The 23,128-nt window shown below is 33.4% G+C and overlaps 1 protein-coding gene across 5 annotated transcripts in view; it reads right to left on the bottom strand.

Annotated features, from left to right (window-relative positions):
- LOC115244245 (semaphorin-1A-like) overlaps window positions 1-23,128 on the bottom strand; it is a 210,755-nt gene that overhangs the window by 66,079 nt on the left and 121,548 nt on the right. For 4 of the 5 annotated variants that reach the window (XM_029821756.1, XM_029821755.1, XM_029821758.1 and 1 more), the window contains 2 exons: window positions 18,080-18,176; window positions 16,781-16,832 (listed from right to left, as the gene is read on the bottom strand). In XM_029821756.1, the coding sequence (XP_029677616.1) occupies window positions 16,781-16,832; window positions 18,080-18,176 (149 nt within the window). Of the gene's footprint in view, window positions 1-16,780; window positions 16,833-18,079; window positions 18,177-18,357; window positions 18,429-23,128 lie in introns of those variants that run through there. The other variant, XM_029821759.1, reaches the window with a different exon arrangement.

The raw sequence follows: 23,128 nt of genomic DNA, 5'->3' as shown, positions 1-23,128 counted from the left end.
TATATATATATACCGCGCTATAAAATATCATTTAGAAAAGTGTTAAAAATAAATATGATATTAAATCCATTTTAAAAACTTGTGTGCATTTTTATTAATTATATACTAAAAGATTTTCATTTTATTGTATTATATTTTTTTTATATTCCGGAAGAAAAAAATGTTTCAAGGTAACGGTTTTTAACGGAAATCAATTTGAGAATAAATTCTGTTATAACTAGCAAAAGCGTATATGTTACACGTTATAATATATATCAGATCGCGCATGCTTTAATTTGACCCTAACAAGATTTCACATATTTGGGCCAACATTCCGAAAATTCCCCGAACTCCGATTATAAAGAGTTCGATGCTGCTACTTTGGCAAAATTAAATTTTAAAAGCACATCTTGACAACCCGATACTGACAACGAGACACCCCCGGAACGAAGCGCGGAATTGATTCGCACGGCACATACGGGGGTTCTGTATAACAAAAGACGATCCAACGTCACGAAAGAAGATACTTTAGCGCAACTTTCGAGCGAAGTAGCCCCTCCCCCTCCCTCCCTCCTGCCCCCTTCTCTCTCTTTTCTTCTCGCTAATATTTGTTTGAGCACGCCAACGCCTCGTCTCGCACCCTCGAAGAGAGAAGGGGTTGCGCCCCGTACCTATTATCTACCCTTTCTCTTCCCTCGAATAGACACAGAGGCGCCTTTACCGAGACACAATTTTGTATGTAGAAGGAAAAGGCTGCTGCTGACTAATGGCGCGCACTAATTGTGCCGCCTGCAGCACACACGAAGGCGGCAGGGAAGCCCATAGTTACAAGCCGCTATGAAGTAACACGAGGCAGACGAGAGATGCGCTTCTGCGTATGTGTGTGTGTGTGTGTGTGTGTGTGTGTACGTAGGGAGGGGTAAAAGCGGGAGAATTGTTGAAGGCAACCTGTGACGGAGGGTGGGAGAATGTCAGAGGAAGTTCGTAGTTGCTGGAAAGTCCCGAGTGCACCTATACACGTAAAAGAAAAGACCAGAGTGAGGGAGGAGGATTGTCGGCAGCCGCGATAAATAGATTAAATTCGCCCTCCCTCCCTCCCGCGCTTTTCCCCCTTTGATAGTGCGTTAAGCGGAAATATATGGATGGCACGCGACTGCTACCGCGACAATAAATCGACACTGGTGTTGTAACGCTGATCATGCGAAGCTCTTTTAAGTTAGTTGATTCCGTGAAAAGTTACGGTGTAATCCTATGGCATCATATAATGTATCCTCGATACATTTGGGATAGACTCGTCCCAAGTCGAAGACTATGTGCACACATAATAATTTATAATATTCATCTTTTTTTAAATATGAAAATTCAAGATTTTTGGAATTTTAAGATATTTTCTAACTCTAAGCTCTTCAGTTTGTTTTAAACGTCAATTTTTTTTTCGACGTCAAAGCATCTGTAGCTGTTACCAGTAAACTAAACTGTAGAATGCAAATAGATAATTAAACATCATTCTTCAGTTGATTTCAATTTGAAACTTTTTAGCAAAATGTTATTCAAGATTTAATAATTAAAAATTATATATAATGTTAAATATTAAAAACTTGCACAGAGTAACTTTTTTGATATTTTCGCGTATAAAAAAAAAAGATCGATCTCAATTTTTAGACAACGGATGGTATCAAAAAAATATTTGACAGTTGGAAACTTGTTATATATCCAATTTTCTTAGCATGAATAAGAATATATAAATTTTTTCACTCAAAATATATGCGATGGTAAATAGAGAAAGAAATGTATGTCATAATTTAATTACTTTATAAGACGCAATTCTAATCGATCAAACATGCAACGATCGAGAAAAGTTTTCTTTTCAATCATACAAAACGGTGCATTCATCCTGCAACCATACATCATTTATAACATTATAACGTAATATCCTTTGGAAAACCATAAAATATCGTCGTGGAAGAAACTTTCTTCTTGCTCGATTGCACACGTGATATATTTTTGGCATAGTGAGTTCGACACAAACTATACTTTGCGCGTGTATGTGTAACATTGATATTATTTATATACTCACAATCAGTATGTATTCAGAATTCGCTAAGATAACCAAATATCCAACTCGATTAATAACGAGAAGTGACCGATGTTTGTTTCGCGTTATCGCCATTGATAACGTACGGATGAGTTGTTTCGAATGACTTATTTCCGGGAATATATCCGAATAGATAGCCGCAATTATAACTGCGATAATATAAATAGCTATCAAAATAGATACATAAGTTAAACAGATAACGGTGAATTACAATAACCATTAGTAATAGACAGTTTTAATTACAAATTCTAATTAATTACCGAAAGATGATGTTTTACATTCGACTATCAAATATTTACATTCAGATATTGCGGATTTGTATTATCTGTGAGTGCATATCATTAATTTGATCTGTAAATATACATCTTTATTTCATAATTTAAAGGCAACGTATAAACTTTTGGATCGTATGACAATGTTAATATAACGTAAGAAATACAATATATTCTTGTATAAAAACATCCTCCTTATTTTTGGTAAAAGTTGTCTAGCCTTTCGCGAATGGTAACTTGTAATTAATTATATATCCTTACTTATAAAGTTTTAATCGCTTGCCACATGTAAATAAAAAATGTAGGGAATAAAAGTAAAAATACTCGATTCTATTCATCGTCACCAGAAAAAAAAAAAAAAAAACCTCGAGCTAACATCGTGTCTTTTAATGTATAGATACAAATACACTTTTATTTACCGTCATTCAGCATAACGTAATATTTTTAGCATTTCACATAAAAGCATTCACGTTCTTACCGATTTGAATCCTCTCATCCCCAGATTATCCTGTATTGCTACCTCTGGCAATCCTTCACTAGCGATTTCGCCTTTCGCCGAGGGCAAAACTTCAGCCTTCTTCACGAATCGATCGTTTCGAGCAGAATGAAAGTCCGAATGAGGCATAGAAATGAAAGGAAATATCGCGGAAGGAAAAAAAGAGTCCAGAGTAGAATGAATAGTATGAAAGAGAAATAAAACTCTAATGCACAGCATATCGAAAAGAGAAAAGAGAACGAAGCAGAAAGGACAAGATCGATATATTCGAGAAAAGTGATAAAAGGAGGAAAAAAGGGGAGAGAAGTGCTAAGTAGTAGCGGATTAAGATAAAGGCACGAGGAAAAGAGAACCAAACGACTTCCATTGTGAGAAGAAAGGAGAGAAGATACACTCACACACAAAGAGGTAAGCATTTCTTTTTATTTTCTCGCTTCGGAAGAGGAGACCGAGGTCGTGAAATTATCGCGACGGTATTAAGTCGAATCGAGCTTCCGTTAGGTCGAACCGCAATCAGCTGCAACGAGCGGAGCCGAGGATCGAGGGGGGGAGAGAAAGTAGGAAGGGTACCGGCTAAGACGCCAGCCGGGGCATCGCCCCCCGATCGGGTAAATGGAAGTGATCGCGTATGAGAGTTTCCAGATCGAGTTGGAGCAAATGACCGTATCTCCATAGCTGGCCGGAATATCCGAAGACGTCCGCCTTGTTGGCTCTCGACGTTTTCATCCGCGGCGAAATCCGCTCGTACGCCGAATTGTACTCGAACAACGCGACGCGGCGTTTGCGGGGGCGAGCCAACTAAGATATTAAGCTTTTCTCGAAACGTTAAACTTCCCCGATCAGAGTTCCCTCTGGAAGCTAAAGGTTTTCGAAACCAGATCAAATTTTCTCGCACTATCTTCCGACCTGCGGCTAAGTGCTGTTTCGAATAACTGGGGCAATAGCCGGATATATCGTCAATAATTATAGATAAGAAGTATTAAGACAGTTGATAAATTGATCGACTATGTCGATAATTCGACTGATAATGTGATGGCACATATTTAATTTTTATCGAGCATATATATTATTCGCTTTTATTCGTAATAAGTCAAAATTCTGAAGATATAATTAAAACTTTCAATTAAGATTTTTATAGAAAGATTTCGTTGAGAAAATCGAGTTTAATTAAAAGATTAATAAAGCTTTTGCACTTTTTGAAATTTAAATAATCATATGAATAATCTTAAAGATTTATATGTTAAATTTGTCTTCACAAAAGCTACTAAAATATGCATAAAAATATAAGTAATTCTATTAAAAAAAAAAAAAATCTCGATCTCGATATTTCTACACAACTTTTTCAATAAGTTAATAAATTATTTTAAGTGGCTATATATTTAGAATATGGCATCTTTTTCAATTTGTACTGTCTATATATGTATCAATAACTTTTATGAAGACAAGTTCGGTGACATACGATATAAAATAGCAAGAATTTTATTACTCTTCCAATTTTCAACGATATTTTTCTCAAAAATCTTACGCAAAATAATTTTAGTCTAGGAAAAGATCGATATTGTCAATCCTTCTGACCAGAAAAGAATCGCTAAGGTAGCAAAAGTTTTCAGGATTTCAATATACGAGTCGCAGTTCTCAAAACTTTAAAATTAAAATCCAGGTTTCCATCTCTCTAATATTTCAAGAAGATTTCGATTTTCAGAGTTTGACATCAGTTTAACTTTATATTTTTCTCAATTACTCGCACCTTTTAAAAAATAAATGCGGAGAACATGCACGTCTTTTATTTACCAGTTTTTTTTTCACACCACCTAATGTATTACCCAGTAGCGATTTAATTCCGGTACAAGTTGTGAGCGAGAAGTTGCGAAATTAACGGTCGATCATCTGGATTTTCCGCGTAAATTATGTTGTAGAACGTGCACGCGAGAGAAACTCCCGCAAATCGCTCTTGGATTATGAAAATGGAAACTTCGCGAGCGATTTATCTCAGGTACGGAAGGCCGGCAGTTGTATATGTTACGACCCGATGTCGGCCGCAGTGTTTCCGGAAAGTTCGATTTGTGAACGAAACGCGCCCAACTTTGGCCCGCTTCTTGTTGAAATGTTTTTTCGATCCGTGGCAACAGAAATCTCGCAATTTATAATCTTCGGAAACTTGGTCGGAAGTCGCTCGCGATCCGCGAGAAGTGTGGTTTGCACAAGAGTTTATATCCTAAGTGGCATTTCTTATATGATATTTCACTTTAACGAGAGAGAAAGAGCGTTTTCTTTTTTAAACACTGCGAATTTCAATAAATGTCAAAATTGGCGACGAAAAATTCAAATTTTATGATTGCTCTCATAATCATGCTGAAATTAATAGATACCGTGAATGATATTTTTTTCGAAATTGATAGGCTAATTTAATTACTAAAGGTATTAATATATAGAAGAAAAAACGTAAATGATGTTTATTAGGATATTTTGCGAAAAGTACCACTTACGTGGTAAAAGACATTCTTGAAAGTCTTGTAGATATATACACACGTCTCCTCTTCGTACATTGAAAGAAACGCTAGAAAAGAGAGACTCTAGAGACATGGAATCTACGTCATCTTGTGGCGAAATATTCTTTGAAAATCAGCTGGTATGAAAAATATCATTTCGCAGTCCCTCCGGTGAAAAGGAGAGAACTACGTTACCTATTCCCATTGGGAGAAATTAAAGCTAGCATAAAAGTGAGTTATACGCATTTCAACGTGTTGCACGACAAATTTCTACATGATTTCTATATGATTTCTCTAACAGTGCATCGAGGGACAATTTTTAATTTAAAGATAATCTGAATAATATAATTTCTTGACATTTCTACATACACACACAAATTTATAACGCAAACAATACAATTGTTTGTCATAAAAATACTAAATATTCGATCTAATCATGGTGCAAAATATGTTTTATGTGATTGTATAATTGTCGAACATATAAAATGTCAGAACAAAATTGTGTTATATTAAGATATTTTCATGCTTGTATCAAATTATTTATAATTTATAATTTATATTATAATTTATAATTTATGTTTGCAATCATATTCATTGAATGCTTTTATTTATCGCGAGAACGACAAAAGTAGTAACGTTTATGAAAAGATAAATAATATTTAACTAATCAATTTTTTAAATTCTCTAAAATTTTGATTATTTTCAGACTCATATATTAGATTAAAATATATATATATAAACGATCTCTGACGATTTAAGTAAACGTAACCCTATGATAAAATATGTCATTTAAAAGTCCCCTTAAATTTAAAAAAAAATTATTTATGTTAGCTACGTGAAAGAATTTTTGTAAATTTTAAGAGAAAAAAAAAAAGATAAAAATACACTTTATACATAAAAGAAGATTTTTACACAATCGGAGCCTGTCACTATTTCAAACAAGTAAATAATGCATATTATTCCATCCAAGATGTGTATCTCGAAAGAAGTCATACTGTCAGGTTGAGTGAAATTTCTCCCTCGAGATTTTATACGAACTCGCGGAGTTCAACTAGCCGTTGCTGTCTGAGGTATTTACGGTTGTGCGAAAAACGAAGAAAGACGTGGCTAAATTGTGTCTTGTGCCAGATGATATGTTTCGAATCGAAGCACGTGCTGGCATCAACATTTAATATCGTTCCTCCCTATGTACATATATAGTCAACTCAAACAATGGTTGTTCTGCATGTGATATACTATCGATAAGAATTTCCCCTTCGTTGGCAGGATGCGTGCGATATCATTAATTACACTTTTAATAATAATAACATATATATGTGTGTGTATGTGTGTGTGTGTGTGTGTGTGTTTGAATTAATAGATATTTATTACGTACTATATAAAATTTTTTTATTATAGCATGTCTGACAGAGACTTATTGCAAACTACCTGTAAATTCTCTTTATATATATTCTTTATTTTAAAGTAAATCTTTTTTTTAACAAGAACACATGTTAGAAACGATTAATGTTTAAGTCATATAAGTGATTAAAAATAAAGAAACTTTATAAAATTTAAATTTTAAAAATATTTATACACAAGTAACACAATTTTTTTGTTTTATTTTTATTCCAGTAAAATAGATATATCTTTCTTTTCCTGTCCAGTGTAAAAAGTCGTCCGTTAAATCGTTCAAGTAACAAACTCGAACTTACTGTCTTACGGATTACAAAACTAATTTAGTCGTTGCGCTAATAAAAGTGTCTCAGAACTGCGAGGTGAACCTTACACTTTAAAAACTTAAACGGTTTTATGGAACGGGAAATGTCCCGAGTCACAGTTTGTTACCGACGCAACGATAACTCGTCGTGCCTCGCGAAACTTGTAACTTTTAAATTTTATGAAACAGCCATTAGCTTGCGAATGCCACAGGTGGAGAACGAATCATTTCAATTTCGTTAAAATTCTCGCGGTGCAAGAGCGTACGATACTCAATGCAAATTGTTATTCCGCCTATACATTTTTAAAAGCACTTTTCATTAGATTGATGTAAAAAAGATTTATCTATCAAATTTTGTCTCAGATAAAATTACTGTGATTTGAGTCTTTCATTAAAAAATAGATTAAAAAATGTTTTGCTAAATAGAACAAATGTATTCTGAAATTTACGATGTATGATTAATAGAAATTGTTTCGAAATTTTTTCATTCCCGGAATTATTTTTAATTATCTAGAATTATTTTTAAATCTTCTGGTTAATAGATATTCTTAATTTTAATTCTTTAATTCTCTACTTAACAAATACAATAAACATTCATCAACATTAAATAAATATTTCCGCACGATACGTTTCAGAATTTCTCGATCTGTTCTTTTTTTTTGTACGAATAACTCTTTCGAGTTTCATTTACCTCTGTAATTCGCCCACCCATCGCTATTGAAGAAAAAAGAAGTTTGAATGGCCTGCCCAGAAATTTACCGTAGTTCCCTAATGTTCGATCTTTTATGTGGCGTTTCGTATGGCTCCTTAGAAAATAATGCGGCCTCCGGAGAAGTCATATAAGCCATGAACAAAAATATAGATCTGTCATTAAAAGAAGACAAGCGATACAATACTTTGCAGCATTCAATCTGGCATATTATATAATTATTGTAGTACAAAAATATTTTTCTCTCGAGACAATTTGCGGGATACATGTTTACATTCAACTATGATTTTTATAAAAATTGTAATAATTTGCATCCTTATTTAACTTAATTCGAGGAAATTTAACTCATGATATCACCCGCTTTTGCAAGTTATAAAATAGTCTGTTGCCCGATCATTGTTATAATTAATTATTGCTGCTAACGATAAGCAAAGAGATATTTTTCACATTCTAAATAATTTTTGTATTTTGTAATATTTGAATATAATGACAGAAGAGAATAGTTGAATACAATGATAGAAACAATATACTTAAATATCTGTCTTTTGTAACTCCGTCTGTATTTTAATAAAAAAACGAAAGATATCCGATGTTAAAAAGTTAAAAATATTACTTTCTCGATGATAAAAGTCTTCACTAAAAATGTCTTCGCTATATTTCCCGAAAGTCAATATCTTATAGTGAGTTATTGTTCCGCCGACTGAGGTATGGGGCCATCTAGCTTTTTACCATGAAGCAATGTCCGCAGAATTCGTAGACACGGAAAGAATGAAAAAGAAAAAGATCACGGAGCGAGAGAAGACATATTTCTTGCACGCCAAGTAAATAGGTATGTACGCGCCTGGTGAATTTAATGAGCGACAATGGCGAATAACCCTCCCCCCCCCCCCCCCCCTCCCCGCAAATTGCAGCCGTTACCTAACGAACAAAAAGCCGCCCAATTAATAGTCCGCGGCGCGCCGCTGCTCGACGTGATAGTTACTTTGATTAATTTGAATAACGTCGATATCGAGCTGATGGAACAATTAAGCGCAGCTCGTGTACTACTAAATATTCCACATCGGACGGTAACTTCTTAATTATGCGCTACGTAAAAATTATCTCACGTTAACGTTACTTGACGCTGCTATCCGTGATATACAAGTTGGTCTGAACCGATCATATTCCCCTGCAAATTTTTCGATAAAATGCAGCAACTTTATCGAGGCACAAACGATTTCTGAATTTTAAAAGATTCATATAAAAGATTTTTCGTAAAGTGTAGTTCCCCCCTTTCCAAACTATTTATATATATAATAAAATATTATTTTTATTTAACACAATTACATGCTTAAATAAAATTCGGAGCAAAAAAATTGTGTATTATAAATAAAATAATTTTAGCAAGAAAAAAATAAATCTTCCTTTAAATCTATAAAAACGAAACGCGATTTTTCAAGATGCAGGAACAGTAAAAAAATTATCTATTTAATGATTCCTTGGTATCAAAATCTGAAATCTATGGAAAATATAGAAAATTTAGAATTTTTATTATATCGCAGTTATGCTGTTTCTAATAATAGAATAACGGCGTATTCTGCGCGGATGCAGGCGCTTCTTACGGTATCCGGGCGCACATTTTTTTATCAACGGTCATCAAGGCCCATCAGAGCCGGCATGGTGAACATTTACAGAGAGCACTCGAGAGCAACCAGATCCGCGACATTGCAGTTCGAGTAGGACGATTTGTCGCAGGCCGAAACGCGAGCGAAGCGAACGACCACCATCGGTCCGCTACGCATCTGTCTATCTCCGCTTTCTTCCTACTATCTCTGTGTCGTCTGTGTTCGTCCATCTCCTGCCTCCGTAGTAGGACATACACGTACGACATGTATACGTGTGTGCGAGAAACGTGTAGAAGGTAGAGCGGCAAGTTTTTACACGACCATCCCGAGAGTGAATGACCGGTCAGAGCCGCCTCTCACTCTCGGCACTTCGGATCCGTTCTCTCTCTCTCTCTCTTTCTCGTCATCTCTCTTCCTCCTGTCAATTACGAGAGAAAGAGAGTGAGATACGTAAAGAGACGGAAAGAGAGGAAGATGGAGAAGGTGATAGAGAGACTGCAGTTGGTGGTCGACTTTGCAACGTGGCGCGAGTTGCATTAGGCATTATACGCACTAAGTTGTGAATTATTATATATAAAAGCGCAAATGTGCTTAAACATTAAAATATATGACATCGTGATAATAAATTTGCTCAAATTAAATTAACGGAAACGTTATTACGAGAAATAAAGAAAAGCCACTCTGCAGAAAAATAATTCCAAGTTTATCTAATTTTCTCGGAAAGAAAAAGATCTAATCGAATATAAAGAATATATGAAAAAAAGAAATAAATAATGCGGATCTCTCAAAGTCGTAATTGCAAAAATTCGTCTCATTTATTCCAATATTATTTAAACTAAATTTAATATATATTTATGTCTGTATATAATATATTTAATATGTAGATATATCTCTTCTACAAAAATATCCGTCTAGACATTTTCATTATTCACGCGAATTTATTGTAATAATAATATTACGTATTAATGTGTAAAATAACTTCAAGAATCATAGATTCAGAGAATCATAGAATCACAGATTTTGTATACGATATATCACAAATATATCGAAAAAATCTAACCCGATTTGAATTTAGTTACCCAAGTGTTAACTTGAATTTTATTTAGTTTAATAAAAAGAAAAAATATCTTTCTCTAACTCATATTTTTCATATTTGAATATTACAAACATCGAGGCTATTTGATGTTTTCTGTGAAAATATTAATATTTCTTGAGAATTGCGTACGTAATAATTAAGATTGATATTTTCTAAAATTTATGCAAGAGATTAATAAACACACTAATGCTAATAATTAATTTATAAATATATATAAGTAGTTAAATTTAAACTTGGAATAATAATATATAAATGGAATAATTTTATATAAATGAAATAATTTTATCTAAATAATCCCACGAAATTATTACATTATCTGTTAATGCACCATTGCGATGCGCTGTCAATATGCAAAACAGGTATTCTCTATACCTAAATGCCGAGTATCCGTTATTCAAGTTTATACTCGGCTAACTGAAGTCACGAGTTGGATTTAATCGATTTTCGATATATTTGGTGTAGCCAAGGTCTGTGATTCCTAAGGTTATTGTACGTTAATACATTACATTATTATCATGATAAGCTCACTTAAATAATTAACGTGTGCCTAAATTAATTTAGTGTGTGTAATAATCATGTCACGTTTGTGTATTCCTTCGAAATTAAAAATTAATATCCTCTTTCTCGATATATCTAATTATCCATCCAAATTTAAATATTGATGCCAAAAATTCAAGGAATGTAAATATCTCGTATAATATCGAAGTATTGTGATTTGTTCCGGGAAGGAAAAGCTTCACCGAATATGTTTTCGACATTTTGAATGAAATTGTATATGTGCGACTATACAAGAACAAATTCAATGCTATTTATTTCAACGCTGTGTTTAACAAATATCACGCAGATAAAGAGAAATTTCCAAAACATTTATCGCGTTTTGTCGCAAGCTTTGTTAATGTAACGCACAAAAAACTTTCGGTGCAAAAATCGCACAAAAACATTTCTGCAAAAAAAAAAAAAAATATCGAAGTATTGTGATTTGTTCCGGGAAGGAAAAGCTTCACCGAATATGTTTTCGACATTTTGAATGAAATTGTATATGTGCGACTATACAAGAACAAATTCAATGCTATTTATTTCAACGCTGTGTTTAACAAATATCACGCAGATAAAGAGAAATTTCCAAAACATTTATCGCGTTTTGTCGCAAGCTTTGTTAATGTAACGCACAAAAAACTTTCGGTGCAAAAATCGCACAAAAACATTTCAAAAAAAAAAAAAAAAAAATAATAATAATAAAATGTCGACGACACCCCAATGAAATATATATTAATCGCAAAACTATAATTTTTCAGGAAATTCATGCTTTGTGTACAACAATTTTTATCTCAAAAATATTGTAATTATGCAAATCCAAAGCTATACTCGTACAAACTTTTAGAATTCTCTGTACATTATATACAGTTATCTTACTTTGTAGTGTACAGACTATTTATACGTCTATACTTCTACAATAATAGAGAGTTTCGCTTAGATAAATTGTCCGATCTTCACGAATTCAATGGTCAAACGATTCAATAGATATACAGTTGTCTCGATTCTCGTGATCACAAACTGTTGCAATCTTGCTTTAAATAGCTCATACAAATATGCATAAAAAATAGATTTTCATTCTTAATAAATAATAAAGAATGCGAAAAGAACGTGCGCTTTTCTATATTTTCCATATTATCGCGATTTGTCTCAGTTCTTTCAATTTTCTTCATTTTTGCTTGAATATCAATTCCACGTACATTTCTATACAAAGCTATTTTCATAAAGAATGCTCCTTGCTTTTCTTTTTTCTTACTGTAAAATATATTCGATGAGGCTCACACACACGTACTGTATGGTCACGTTTAGAACTGTAGCATAAATAAATGGAGATATCATCGTGAAATCTCGATGAAAGACGTTCATTTTCGCGAATGATATCATATTGATTCGAGGAGCTAGAGAACGTTAGCTACCGAACATAAATTATGAATTATCAGTGCGATGCCGATAAGTATTAGTTTAGTTTAAAATTTGTTAGCCGGAGAGCCGGGCATTCTAGATACGCGGCTTTCACGAGCGGAAAAAAGCGTACCCGGCAAAGTTAGATGAATCATGAATAAATTTACGCGCCGAACCTTTATTCCCGGGGAATGATCCAAGTTTCTTTATAGTATATATACTCTCCTGGCGCCAACGGTAATACCGGAACTTGTATCTCGTGGCCGAACATAAATTGCGCGTACGCGTAAATTAAGTGAACTGCCGTTCGCCGAAATTTACGTTCGCCGTATTAAATATCGTCGAAACGAATTGCTCCCCGCGTAATCTACCTGTTAGCAAAGTATTGTAATACCTATGCTGCAGTGTTTCGCAATATGAGACAATAACTCCTGCTTTTGTAAGAGTTCACCGAAACACCTCAACATTCGTCATGAAAAGTCATATTTGTTCGCGACGATATGTCACTAATTATTTCTGCCCTTAATTCATTTAAATAGATCCATCTCTACTATTTGATTCAGAAATTATAAATAATATAATTGTTATATACAAATATATCCTGTTACAGGTATACTCGTCACGAGTCTTGTTAAAATAAATGCACAAGTCTTTTTTAAATTGCAGATTCCCACTTTGAAAAGATTTTTTCCTTCTTTAAAGGTGATTGAATCTTTTATTATCTCATCTTATCGTAGGCAGATGTAACGTTCGTTCGTTCGAGTTGACAGCAGCTAAATTTGCAAATTTACACGCCCAGTCGGGAGCGACTACAGACTCAATTAGCCCTGCGGAAAACTTTAATGGAAGGATTACGATGTCAACAACCGTCTTTCTTGTGTAAAAGGCATTCCGCGTGCCGAACAAAATTGTGTTTATCAAAATGGCAGGCTTCCAAACGCACGGCTTGCTATCAAGTTTTCAAAATCGTGCCAAATACTTGGCTATTTAACTCTAGTTAATTTACTTTACCCTGCATCTTTGGCTTAATCACAGTTTTTAGTATTCATCTCTAAAATACGAGCTAATTCTCATTAAATTTAAGAGATTTTATGATTTTAATTATCAGCATTATGTATCTATGTATAATTGAGAATCAAAATAAATTAATTAAAGAATATGACTTTATTATTTATTTGTTCTTTCAAAACTCAGTTTTCAAAAAACTTTTCAATTATTTGTAACATAAAAGTTATAGATGCCTTAGCGATTTTTTCTTATATAAATGAGAAATAAGTTCAAAGAAAGTGTACTTGATAAAAAACATATATATCCTGCATAAGAACAATACAAACGTCGATAAAAAATGTTAATTAGATGAAAATAAGATCAAATAATTTACTATAATTGATGTGGTATGCACACGTGTATTGCGAGAAGTGCTGTACAAAAGTACAACGAAAGGGCTGTCCATGTTTTAGAAAGAATAATGATTATAGCGCGTCTATAATCATGTTATATTACATAGTACAAAACAACTTATCGCGCGCTACGATAGTCTACATCGTTTATTATTAATTCTGAATATTTGCTCTATATTAGCAAGGACGTATATGCAAATCAGAGGCAAAGACGTTAAGACATAAAAAGCGTTAACGCATAAAAAAGTATTTCAATGTATAATAAACATCAGAATTCTAGAACAATTATTATTCGAGTTATGATGACTTTTAAATTGCATGGAGATGTGATTCTTATTTAATTAGACGTCTTATAAGTTAGCGGAACAAAATGAGCAAAATCAATTCTAATTAATATTTTTATTTGTTGCTCATTTGTTGCTAAAAAGTTGCCAAAGAAAAAAATTTGTTGCTCGCTTAAATCTGGTACTTATATATGTAATGAATTTGTTGCTCTCGAAATATGCAAGTTCCGAATTTGTTGCTTGCAAAATAAGTATAAATAATGCCGGAAAGCCGCACAGCGTGCAAACTTACAAGAGTGAACCAACAGAAAAAAATTTGTTGCTCGCTTAAATCTGGTACTTATATATGTAATGAATTTGTTGCTCTCGAAATATGCAAGTTCCGAATTTGTTGCTTGCAAAATAAGTATAAATAATGCCGGAAAGCCGCACAGCGTGCAAACTTACAAGAGTGAACCAACAGAAAAAAATTTGTTGCTCGCTTAAATCTGGTACTTATATATGTAATGAATTTGTTGCTCTCGAAATATGCAAGTTCCGAATTTGTTGCTTGCAAAATAAGTATAAATAATGCCGGAAAGCCGCACAGCGTGCAAACTTACAAGAGTGAACCAACAGAAAAAAATTTGTTGCTCGCTTAAATCTGGTACTTATATATGTAATGAATTTGTTGCTCTCGAAATATTGTTATGTACAATTTTGTTGCTATATATATATTGTTCCGCTAACTTAATCTTCCTTTAGCGGAACATCATTTTTTTTTAAAACTTACAGAGCAACAAATTTTTTTCTTTGGCAACTTTTTAGCAACAAATGAGCAACAAATATAAATATTAATTAGAATTGATTCTGCTCATTCTGTTCCGCTAACTTATAAGACGTTTTAATTAGCGATTACGATTTGACTATAAAAAAAAAACTCGCTTATCTATCTAGGTCCTGTGCTTGATATTATACGGTTACATGTAACTGTAATTTAACGTTTTCTAATTAATATTAATTTTTATCCACGATTGGATCAACATATTGTACATGCGTAGGTAATATCGATATACACGTATATCATGTATTTATATTATATCTTGTTATGAAATGCAAATTTCTCTCATAACAATTTAATGTTAAATTTTATGTTCCTTTTTCAATTTACAGCAAATTGGTCTGTCGATGTAATATTCGATATATCATTATTCTTTATTCAAATTTTTTACGATAACCGTAAGCGTAGCTCTGTCAGCGTTTCCATACTGAAAATATTCACAAACAAACGCGAATGGAAAAAGTGGATTCAATAGCATCGTATATATTTTCACAGAATCTATCTCACATAGATATTCGCAATATAATGCAATTCGTTCGATTTCATTTATCGATATTATGTTATCGTAAATTGACGATTAATCTATCCTTGCGTTTTCATAAACATACCATGCAGAGAAATTACTTTAGGAAAAAATGTATCGTGCTTATTCTTTCATCTGCGAATAATTTATTGCGAAGATAGTAACACAATTATTCGCAAACTATATAGGTTACGGAATAAATCGTTATAGAATCGACAGAAAAAAATTTCGCGTAAAAAGGAAGTAAACGATATAGAATAAATCTTCGATTGGTCACGTACTTATCAAGGAAAATAATTTTAGGAATATATATGTATCTATTTTTTTGACTATTATATCATAAAAAAAAATGTCGAGTTAAAAATTCGAAATGTAAAAAAGTTGAAAATTGCGATCTCGATAAATCTCTCGTATACCTTCTATGAGAATCGAACCGATCCACTTTATTTCCCATAAAGGGATTATTCGCAGAAAATGATGATGGTTTGACCGGAAACGCCTCTTCCCTAAGAATAGCTAAACTGACTCGCGATATATCGAAAGTTTTCACGGTTCTTCCCCGCCGTCTTCCATTATACCTAAATCCTTCAAATCGAAATCGATCGCGATACGATGCGAGCTATATGGGCGAGCACGCAGTGGACTTTTACGATTCTATTTTAGGTGGGAGTGTTATTGGGACTGAGAGAGGAGGGCTGTCTCCTCTCGATCGATCTCCTCTCGCAACGTTACGCCACACCAAGATTCACCGCCATTCGCACTAACCTCCTTCTATTTTCTGCGGGTTCTCTCGAGTGCCAGTTTCTCGAGTAGAGTTTCGCGAGTTGCGTCGTTCGCGATCAATATCGCTTTTGTGACTTCTGCTTCCGCAGTCTTGAAGAGAGCACTCCACGTATACACACATACAATATAGTTTCGTAGAATTCTAATTGAGGCAATGACTTGTGTGAAAAGAACTAGTAAACAGAAATCTCGAAAAAAACTCTGGTGAAAAATAAATATTAATCACGCATCAATTTGATCAGATTGAAAATCATTTTTCCTCGTCGACACAAGTCTATTTTTATCAGCTACAAAATATAATCATTATCTTGTATCTCAATAGTGTGTATTATATTTATATGAATAGCACGCCTTTTTTTCTCTGAGAGAGAATTGTATTTATTCAAAAGTATTTTGAGAAAAAGCAGCCTAGAATATATCGTTAGCAGCTCTTTTAAAATTATGGATGACTGCGACGATTTTTGAAATATGGTCAGCCGAAGGGGAAAAGATTAGAAAAGCGCGAGGCTATTTAAATCTTCCTGTCGGTCCTCCAATTTAAATCATTCTTTGTCGAGCTCTAGGTATTGGAAACGGTTATATAGCGTTATACTCACCTGGTCGACGATCTCCGTTAGGTCGTGCAGACTTATGTTGTAAATGGCGTTCCTGCAAAACGAAACGAGAGCGTTAAATCCTACCCATAAATCGTGTGCCCGTAATCTCTGCGCTTCGCGCGCATCTCCGTGTCAACGATTCGGATTGAAACGCGAGTAAGCACATTAGTAATTACGGATAAGGCATAAAGAATTAGGTACAGAAAAAAAAAAAACAAGACGGATTCATAATAGAAAACGCATTAAAAATAATTTCCGAATAGCGTAAAAATTATTTGGACGATTTCCAAATCTCTCGGATAGAGTTGCACGCGCGAAAGAAATGAAGGGTGCGAAAAGATAAATCAAACGAAAAAATTGAAAGGACGAAATTGGAGTCGTAAAAGATCCGCGCTATATATCTCGAATGTAATTGATTTTACGACTCAGGAACATTGTGCTGACCGTTGGCGGGAAGCATGATCGGGTAAAAAAAAAAAAAAGAATTATTTTTTGATCCGTATCAAATTTCCATTAGCCCATGCATTTGTATCAGATTCCGCAAAAAGATACGCTTTTGATCTCCAAGCCCGCAGTTTTACTGGACCAGATTGATAAAATAATATCAGAAAATAGAGAAGTGTTATACGCACAACACAGAACAACAAAAGGAGAGACGCCACTTTTCAAAATACGAGACAAATTTTTAAATGAGAATCCTCTTTGTGTCTTCTATCAATTTAATCGCTAGCGGTTCAATAACAAGAGATATTCCTTTTCTTTGTGAATTCTTTGACCAATTTAGAGTCGATTTTTTCTTAATAAAAACGTTAAAGAACCAATAAAATATCTAAATTATAAATAGCTAAAAATAAAGATTTTCTTCGAAAATTAAATATTAGAGATGCAAATAATATATTTTGTAATTTAATTTCGAATAATTTTTCTTTTAAAACGTACTATTAACAAGATGATTAATGTTAAAAATCGAAATTATACTCGATGAAACTTTTACTAAAATGATTGATGGGAAAAGATTGGCCGAAAAATCCTCGAGAGCTCACCCGATATATCGCATTGTCTTTGAATACAAATAAATCGAGCGCGTAAACAGCTTCTCTGTTTGCTACTAGTACGCGTGATGCTGCGTCACTCGCGCTGCTGATGCGTAATCGAATGAATGACTCGGTCCGTCGGCCACTTGGGGCTCGTGGCATCAATAAGCAGAGTCTAGCCGATGACTATCCCATTTATGTAAGCCCCTATGAGTAACACACGAGGGGACGACGCGGCGAAAGAATCGAATCATGTAACAATTACCTGGCACCAATCAGGATAGAGGTTGCCGCACGTTCGAGGAGTTTGAAGTGCTCCACGTGGCTTTCATTGCCCAGAAACCGCTGGCCAATTACCTCACCTGTAACAAAAAAAGGCGTTTCATTAAAGTTCCGTGAACTAATAAAAATCGTTAGATATATTATAATATATAGAAAAAAAAACTATGGCTAGTTTTTTTAGAAAAATCTACGCGATGACGTTAAGATTAATACGAGTCGTTAGACACAGCTATTTTCATGCATACAATACGTAAACTATACCTCTTGTAATGTTATATAACTCTAGTAATAACCGTATTATATTACTAGAATTTCGACTCTTCCTCAGATTTTGTTTTGCCAAAGGTTAGCAATCAACTGAATAAAAGTTTAGTCCTGTGTGTAATATAACTCTTATTTTAGTATTCAGCGACCTTGTACTAGCGAGTCATTATAAACAAATGATGTTTACGTGCCGATTGAAGGTATTCTTGAATGCTCTATTGTATAAATATTTGTGTTTAATGGCTTACATCGATTTAGATACACACATCAACAATTACATACATACATACATCAATTATGATATTCATATAATTTTTATAATAGATATTGTGTGTGAAAAATGTCTTATATATATAATTTATTTATTAAATTAATAATTAAAAATAATATTAAAGAGATAAGTTTTGACTTGTATAACGTAAAAAAAAAAAAATTGTACAACTAATATGTAAAATGTAAATTAAGAAAAAGAAAACGCGAATAATAGCAAAAGTAAAATATTCAAGATGAGTATGTTTCTTATTCGCAAACAACATGTTCTTCGTGGATTGATCGATCATGCATTTGAATCATGATACGTGTCGGACTTTGCGCGCGATCGCTGCATCTCGTTATTCCTCACGTTTGCGAATGAACCATTTATAAACATATTATTCGCGCTGGCACACCTTTACGCGATTTTCACATGACTCATATATATATATATATGAACATACACACAACACACGCACATATATATTATATCAATTTTAAATTATTAATTTTGAAATGAAGATTTTATACATATATATAAAATTCTCCTTTAAAAATTAATAATTTAAGATTGATTCTTTTCGTAACGAAAATTCAGAGATGACATCTCTCATTGTCTCAATTCTCAACATCAAATATCTTTGTAATTATATCGCAAATGTCAAGACGAAATCTTATTGTATAAATTAAAATTCAGCAAGACCGGGATATCCTGTAGAATCTACAACGGAAACGCGATATAAGAACCGCGCATCTCTTCTTGCCGACAGAGAAACTTGTTACGATAAGCGATGGGAATAAAAAGAGGAAGAAGGAGAGAGCTGCAGAGAAGATATCCAGGAAGCACGTGTAAAAGAGTGTAAGGGAGAGTATCTCTTAGCCTTTAGTCGACGATAAAGCGCCGCCGCGCCTACTTTGTGGCACAGCAGCAGCGGCTCTGCATCCGATTCTCCATCTCTGTGCTTCCCTCCCACCGCAAATTCTCTCTCTCTCTCTCTCTCTTTCTATCACCGACACTCCATTTCACGACCCTTTCTTCTCTATCCACCTACGACTGCCTAGTCCCTTCACCTCGGCAGTCCAAAGAGTGCTCTTCCCTTTCTGATATTCCACGTTATGTTTTTTCACTTACATATATGCAACCGCATTATAGGACATATATCGGAGAAAGAGAAAAAAGAGAGAGAGATAGAGAGAGAGAGTAAAAGAAGCATTTTTATGATCTTTTATATGTCAAATGTGCGACGTCGAGAATTTTTATGGAATAAAATTCTTCGCAAAAGTTTGTAGTTGGAGACAACACACTTTATATGTAACATATATTTATACACACACATGTAATACCATTTACGGGGCGTATTGCAATTATATTATCTGATAAAGTATCAAATAAAAAAAAAATTGTTAGGAGAGAATACTTTCTCTTAATTACAAAAGAATTATCATTGTTTATAAATTAAAAAAAAAAGACTAAATAAAGAGTTAAATATGCGCTCCTAAAATATGCTTCTCCTATTATCGCTATCATTAATGCCTTTTTAATTATTTCTTTAATATGCTATAAATTAAAGCAATGCTGTTACGAGAAGACGAATCACTTTCTCGCAAAAATGCATTTAATAAATGTCAGAAGTTAGTATAATAAAATTTTTTATACGCATATAAGACGAAATGTAATAGTACATATTCATAAATGTTGAGAAAGATTTTACAAATAATAATACTCGAGATCGTTATAACAAAAGCTTAACGTTTCTATCGAGTAGGTAGGTATGCGAAATCGCGCGGATCAATTTTCCAATACGTTAATCGGCTCGGACAACATCCTCTCGTGTCATTGATCTGTTCTCTCCCTATTCGTAAAAGCAGACTGTCGTCGAGAGATCTATAAGAGATCAAGAATAATCTTACTCGTGTGACGCATATGATTGCCATCAGCAGAAGGAACAGCTATTCTTTTTCGCGTAGCTGGTCACAATACGCGTCTCATTTTACAATAGTAATAAAAAAAATTACAGACCGTAAAGCAGCAAAATCCTTCCGATCGGCTTTCTTTCCACTTCGATGGCTTAGCAGAATTTTTAGTTCTTTCAATAGAGCATATTCCGTAATGCATTACTCTTTTTCATATCAAGTCTGTTACTTTTTTCGATAGATGAGAGATTTATATGCGAAAAAAAACAAATAAATAAAGTGAAAAATTTAATGGAAAATCACTTTATTCATTTTATGTATAACGAGACTTCAATATGTATTGTAATGCAATATATATTAATTTAAAATTATCTTATTCGCGATAAAGTTTATTCGTATCCAAAGATTTTCTCCAAATAAATTAGGTAGCTAAATATCGCAATCAGAAATTGTGTAGTTGATGAAGTCATCCGAGAGTTCTTTGAACCCAAAATTGTTCGTAAACAATATATAAATTGTTCATAATAAATAAATTATTGGCAAACAATATAATCCTCTAAGATAATATAATTCTATCCATCATATTCACGTGAATACAATACCAGGCGAAATATGTTCTAAACTCATTTGCAAGGCGAGCACATTTTCCTTCCACTTTGGTATACGTTGCCTTAATTTCGGTAGCGTTGTTTTTTCTACAATCGCGATGCATATGGATGCAGTTTCTAGCTACAATTGCCTACGGTCTAAATATAGATACATATATACATACATATGCATAAATGTGTATACACGTATTGTAATCACGGGGAGGATAAGTTTGGCACGCGCCAACTTTTACGACGTAATTTCTTATTCCCGAGCGTCGTCACCGCCTCTGATCGGCACGCGACTGATGCAGATAACGATCGATTTTCGCCTCAAGAATATATAAATTATACGTGTTGAAATTATATTCATGTCTCTTTAAAAAAGACTATTAAATGAACATCCAACATTTTCATCGAGGAAAAATCGATACTGAATCCGTGGTTAAAATAACGTTCGGAGATTCTAAGACACCTTGTATATACCAATCGCGTATAGGGATAGCATGAGAAGAGCGTGGTATGGATAAATGAAATTGACTTCTCGACGAGTCGAGTCATTTTCGAAACGTGTATTGATATCGGCTCGTGGCTTACGAATCCTAGCTAGCATTGACTCGAATCAATTTCCTTGGCTGGTCGATGCTTATCGACAACTCTGCTTCCTCTATCAATGTTCGGTTCGTGATCGATTGAGTTACGTTCGTTTAATTTTCATCGCGTAACGGTGGATCCCCGATTGGAAGCAAGACACGCGATCGCGCGAGATTTCGATTCATGATTCTCTGCAGAGTATCGAAATCGGTAATTAAAATCAATGATCGACAATTGATAGATAAACAAAACTTGTCTTAAAAGAATATATAATGGTTTCTACTTTTTTTTCAAGAAGAGACAAAGAAATCTCTTCTATCATATATCGAAATTGTAAAATAAAATTCTTTTTAAATAAAATGTATATCATTTTAATTATTTGATATTCTAGAAACCGTTATCAAGTTCGACGATATAGTATGACAATATAAAATTATTTGAAATTATCTAAGTTTAAAAAGAAAAGAAAAAATTAATTTTTTTAAGATTTCTGAAGAGGGAGAAATTAGGTTTTAATTTTCCCGAAAACAAAAAATTTTAAATATTTTATTCTGCAATTTTAATGTATTTTTTTCAAAGAAATTCTCTTCCAGATTGTATCACGAAATTATGAGCCTATTTTTTTATATATTCATTAAAAAAATTTTGAATAATCCTCTATAATAATATAACAAATTATACACATACATCTACTCTAGTAACAAGTATATACAATATTTTGAAATGGATAAATATATACGACAAAAATATTAAAAATATTTTATTCGTTCGAAATTGCCAACAGAAGATTGACATAAATAAAGGATAACACAAAGAGCAAAATAGAAAACTAAAATCTAATTTAATACTATTTATATGCAAGTCGAATATGCACACGAATTATATATACGATTCGACCGAATATCTCACACAGTTTATTTATCCCATAATTTTATTTTAATAATATAACTCCATATAATTTCGCCATGTTATTTCACTTAAGCCGCTAAATACAAAATATATACCTACTCCCACATACATTTGCATTTATATTGGCTTATTATACGCGCGGCCTGTATTACTCAGCGAACCACCACCTGCACCATCGCCATCTTTATCCTATGGTTACTCTACTTGGCACATTTTTACGCAATCGATACGTTTTCAGTAAAGAGTTTAACGCTGATCGAATAGCGGATATAATTTTCTCAGCACAATTCAAAGTGTCCACAACGTAAACGAGCTATTGTTATTTTTTAAAACAGATGATTATAATTATATTGATTATTAGCATAATAAGTTGCATCGATATATAATAAGAAACTTTAACTGTCATTTTCATACGAAGATGGCATCATACAGAAACGCTCTCAAAATTTTAAAATTTTTCTGTCTATACATACAAATAGATACTTACAAAATTAAAATTAAATTAATATTAT

Source organism: Formica exsecta, unplaced genomic scaffold (assembly GCF_003651465.1).
Source record: "Formica exsecta isolate Colony F162 unplaced genomic scaffold, ASM365146v1 scaffold80, whole genome shotgun sequence".
NCBI lineage: Eukaryota > Metazoa > Arthropoda > Insecta > Hymenoptera > Formicidae > Formica > Formica exsecta.
Note: the sequence above shows the minus strand (reverse complement) of the source record. Positions and strands in the feature narration are given on the sequence as shown.